Below are 4,324 nucleotides of genomic sequence, written 5' to 3'. Positions count from 1 at the left end.
AGAAAATTCAGAAATAAGTTGGGGGGAAAATATATGATTGGTGACAAAGACTGGAATCTTTTCTGTGAATCCTGGAAATCTTAAAGGTTCTGCACAGGTATTTGAAACAAATCTCTGAACAGCTAAAGCTGAAGGAATATATTTTTAAAAGTGGAGACTGGAACTGTTGGGAACTGTAGTTCAGGTTGGGGATACTCCTACCCTGTACACCAGAGGTCCCCAACCTTTTGGGCACCAGGGACCGGTTCAAAGGAGAAAGGTTTTTCTGTGGACCGGAGAGTGCATGGTTTTGTGTGATGCCTGTATCCCATGGATGGGGCTTTGCTTGCTTATGTGGACCGGTTACTGGCATGCCACGGACCGGTAACAGTCCACAGACCGGGGGTTGGGGACCCCTGCTCTACACTTTTAAAACATGTGAACTTCAACTCCCAGAATCCATGCTGGCTGGGGAATTCTGGGAGTTGAAGTCCACATAAGTTAAAGTTGCTGGGTTGAGAAACCCCATTCTACACTATTCTCCAAATCTTATGTTTCCTTTTCTGAAGTTAATATTTGCCCTGCATAATAACTGTGTTTTCTGCCATGGAGCAAAATGTAGATCAGAATGTATAAAATTCCTGAGCTTAATTAAATTCACAAGGCTATTTGAATGATTCATGACAAATCTGATTTGGGATATGTGCCAATCGTAAGCCAGGATTGCCTGGTGTTTTGTCCACTGCATCTCAAAACTCAACCCCTTTTGAGCATCACTTGGAAGTTCTCCAAGGTTCAACTGGAGTTGATGATTCCCATATCAGCATAGTTCTTTGTTCCCTTCACCCTCTGCGAATGGCAGCTTTTCCCATTCTTACCAAGCAGCCAAGACACGATAGGAGCAGGAAAGACCCTGTGACCGTGATGGAAAGGAGAATGATAAAAGTCCATTGTGGGACTCCGTCTCCTGCAGGATTGAAGAAAAAGAAAAGGATGAATACAGACATTTTGGAGAAGATCTATGCAGTTCTACCATTAGCTCAAGTCCTAAAGGTTATAAGAGACCTTGGCTACCTTTGCTCAACTATTTCCTCTTCATATATGTTGGACAACAATTTCCTCCTATAATGATCAGCTATAGCCACCAGCAAAAGCAGAATTTGGGAGAAGCAGTGAATGGCTCTTCCAATCAGATGCAAAATCTTTCTTAAAAGATAGGGTCATCACACAAACGTGCCCACTCCCGTTTTGTTCAGTCTCATTCCTGAAGTATTTCTGTGCTGAACATTAGACATAATATGGATATTCCACCTCTTTTTTTTTTTTTTAAAGAATATCATATAATTAGCCTGCACTGCCAGTGCAGGCAGTGTGCTTATTTTCCTTAGAAATCCAAATAAAAACATATCTGATTACCATCTGAATTGAGCAGGGTTATAAATCCTTTGATAGTCTTAAATAACTTGGATGGGGCGAGAGTTAGGGATTCAATTTTGGTGCATCTCATTGTAATTCTTCTTTGTTGCATAGTATTCTGTTTAATTGTGTATTTCAGATGGCATTCTGAAATTATCAAATAAAAATAATTGACCAATGGTATTAGGGTTTTTATTTTATGTGTGGCTATGTTTGGGTGCCTTCAAGCCAGTGTTGACTTTGGGCACCTGTCTGGACAAGTCCAAGCAATTATCAGAAATGGTTTGCCCTTGGCTTCTTTTTCTGAGGACTTGAGAGATGGAGACTAGCCCAAAGTCACCTATACAGTAGCTTTGTGCCTAGGACAGTACTTGTGTCTTCTGATTTTTAGCTCATGTACCTTTAACCCAGGGGGATCCAATTTTGGCAAGATTTGTGGACTTCAACTCCCAGAATTCCTCAGCCAGCTTAAAGTTGCCAAGATTGAGGACCCCTGCTATAGAAATTGCAATTTTTTCTAATTTTGTTTGTAACAGGTTAAATAAATAGGTACATTATCTTCACTGGTGGCATTGCCCAACTGATTGGGGCTTTGGGCTGAAAACTGTTAATAATAATAATAATAATAATAATAATAATAATAATAATAATAATAATAATAATAATAATAATAATAATAATAATAATAATAATAAAGTTGGAAGGGACCTTGGAGGTCATCAAGTCCAACTCCCTGTTCAGGCAGGAAACCCTATACCGTTTCGGACAAATGGCTGTCCAGTTTCTTCTTAAAAACTTCCAGTGTTGGAGCATTCACCATTTCTGGAGGCAGGTTGTTCCACTGGTTAATTGTTCTAACTGTCAGGAAGTTTCTCCTTAGTTTTAGGTTGCTTCTCTCTTTGGTTAGTTTCCACCCGTTGCTTCTTGTCCTGCCTTCAGGCACTTTGGAAAATAGCTTGACTCCCTCTTCTTTGTGTAAGCCCCTGAGATATTGGAACACTGCTATCATGTCCCCCCTCGTCCTTCTCTTCGTTAAACTAGACATACCCAATTCCAGCAACCGTTCCTTATATGTTTTAGCCTCCAGTCCCCTAATCTTTGTTGCTCTTCTCTGTACTCTTTCTAGAGTCTCAACATCTTTTTTACATCGTGATGACCAAAACTGGATGCAGTATTCCAAGTGTGGCCTAACCAAGGCATTGTGAACTGGTATTAATACTTCACGTGATCTTGATTCTATCCCTCTGTTAATGCAGCCTAGCACTGTATTGGCTTTTTTTGGCAGCTGCAGCATACTGCTGGCTCATATTTAAATGATTGTCCACTAGGACTCCGAGATCCCTCTCACAGCTGATCAAACTGAGACAATCATTCAACTATCTTCTATACTGCCATAAATCCTAAAGTTGATTTTCTGCCTCTGTCTCCTAATTGATATATTTTGGTCAGCCTGAGTCATTGATATATTTGTCATTGTTATTAAATTCTTTAATCACGGAGAACTAAAGTACACCCTTCTTTAGATTAATATTATTAAATGTATAAGAAATTTCCTTGGATTTAAAAAAATGAAAATTCTACAAAGAGCAAATGTAATAAAATCTGTCACTAATGTTATTACTTATATTAATTAGTTTTATAAGCGATCACTTTCATTTGTACAAATTTTATTCTGGACAAAAATATTGCACATGGGTGTTGACAATCTTTAGTTTGTCTCTCCTCAACAGCGCACATATATAACTTCAAAAATGCTATTTTGATTTTTTATTTTGTGGTTTTCTTTTTTAATTCTGTGCAGTTATTGTTACCTTTAATTCTTTTCTCATTTTTTTTGCTTTTTGTCACAACAATGACAATCATCTAGGAAAGCTGAGGGTTATACAGAGTGGAAAATGAAGAAAATGATAAATGCAAGCTACAAATCAAGAAAGATAAAAAAAATATTTTGTATATTCTTCAGTTCATGCACAGCATGTTATGAACATGATGCTAATGGTTTAGAACAGGGGTAGGCAACCTTGGCTCTTTTATGACTCGTGGGTGTCAATTCCCAGAATTCCTGAGCCAGTCATGCTGAGGGGAAAGGGAGAGGTTTCCAAGCTGGGCCATGCTGCCTCATGAATTCTGGGAGTTGAAGTCCACAAGTCATAAAAGAGCCAAGGTTGCCTACCCCTGGTTTAGAATGTGATGTAGATTCATCTGACCATTGCTGAGAAGATGAAAAACCTGTCCTCATTATAATTCTTTTGGTACAGGAATACTTGGATGACTCCATGAGACTAGGAAAGAGCCCACTAGGAACAATTTAAAAATAATGCTATGTAGAGATTCCAGAACTTAAAGTAGAGATAATCATTGATATATGACCATGACTGGGATCAGAATTAACAGTTGACAAAGACCAAAATTTTGATCACATAACCATGTGCCCCTGAGGTACCTGGAGGTGCACTAGAACTGGTTTTAGGAGATGGCGTCCCAGGGGTTATCATTAGGAGACCTGATGAGACATGCAGTGATCGTGAAGTTTCTGGAGGAACACTGGAACTCTTTTCAGGAGATGGTGTCCCAGAGGTTGCTGTTGGGAGACTTGATGAGACATGTAGTGGCTCTGAGGTTCCTGTAGGAGCAGTTGAATTTTCTTTAGGAAATGGTGTCCGAGTAGTTGCTCTGGGGAGAGTTGATGAAGCAGCCAGTGAACTTGAGACTGTTAGAGTTGCATTAGACGTAGTTTCAGGAGATGGTATCCTAGTGGTTGCTGTTGAGATACTTAATGAAGAATCCAGTGGCCCTGTGGCTCCTAAATGTGCACTTGAAGCGGTTTCAGGAGATGGTGTCCCAGAGATTGCTGTTGAGAGACCTGATGAAATATCTAGTGGCCCTGAGGTTCCTGCAGGTGCAGTTGAAAGTGTTTCAGCAAATGGAG

At 39.6% G+C, this 4,324-nt stretch overlaps 1 protein-coding gene across 1 annotated transcript in view; it reads right to left on the bottom strand.

Annotated features, from left to right (window-relative positions):
* LOC114923605 (uncharacterized protein PB18E9.04c-like) overlaps positions 1-4,324 on the bottom strand; it is a gene marked incomplete at its 3' end in the record, with an annotated part of 25,297 nt that overhangs the window by 14,397 nt on the left and 6,576 nt on the right. The window contains exon 3 of the mRNA XM_029286774.1: positions 3,839-4,288. Within this exon, the coding sequence (XP_029142607.1) occupies positions 3,839-4,288 (450 nt within the window). The remainder of the gene's footprint in view (positions 1-3,838; positions 4,289-4,324) is intronic.

The sequence above is a fragment of the Protobothrops mucrosquamatus genome, unplaced genomic scaffold, assembly GCF_001527695.2.
Source record: "Protobothrops mucrosquamatus isolate PMUCROS unplaced genomic scaffold, P.Mucros_1.0 scaffold4904, whole genome shotgun sequence".
Taxonomy (NCBI): domain Eukaryota; kingdom Metazoa; phylum Chordata; class Lepidosauria; order Squamata; family Viperidae; genus Protobothrops; species Protobothrops mucrosquamatus.
Note: the sequence above shows the minus strand (reverse complement) of the source record. Positions and strands in the feature narration are given on the sequence as shown.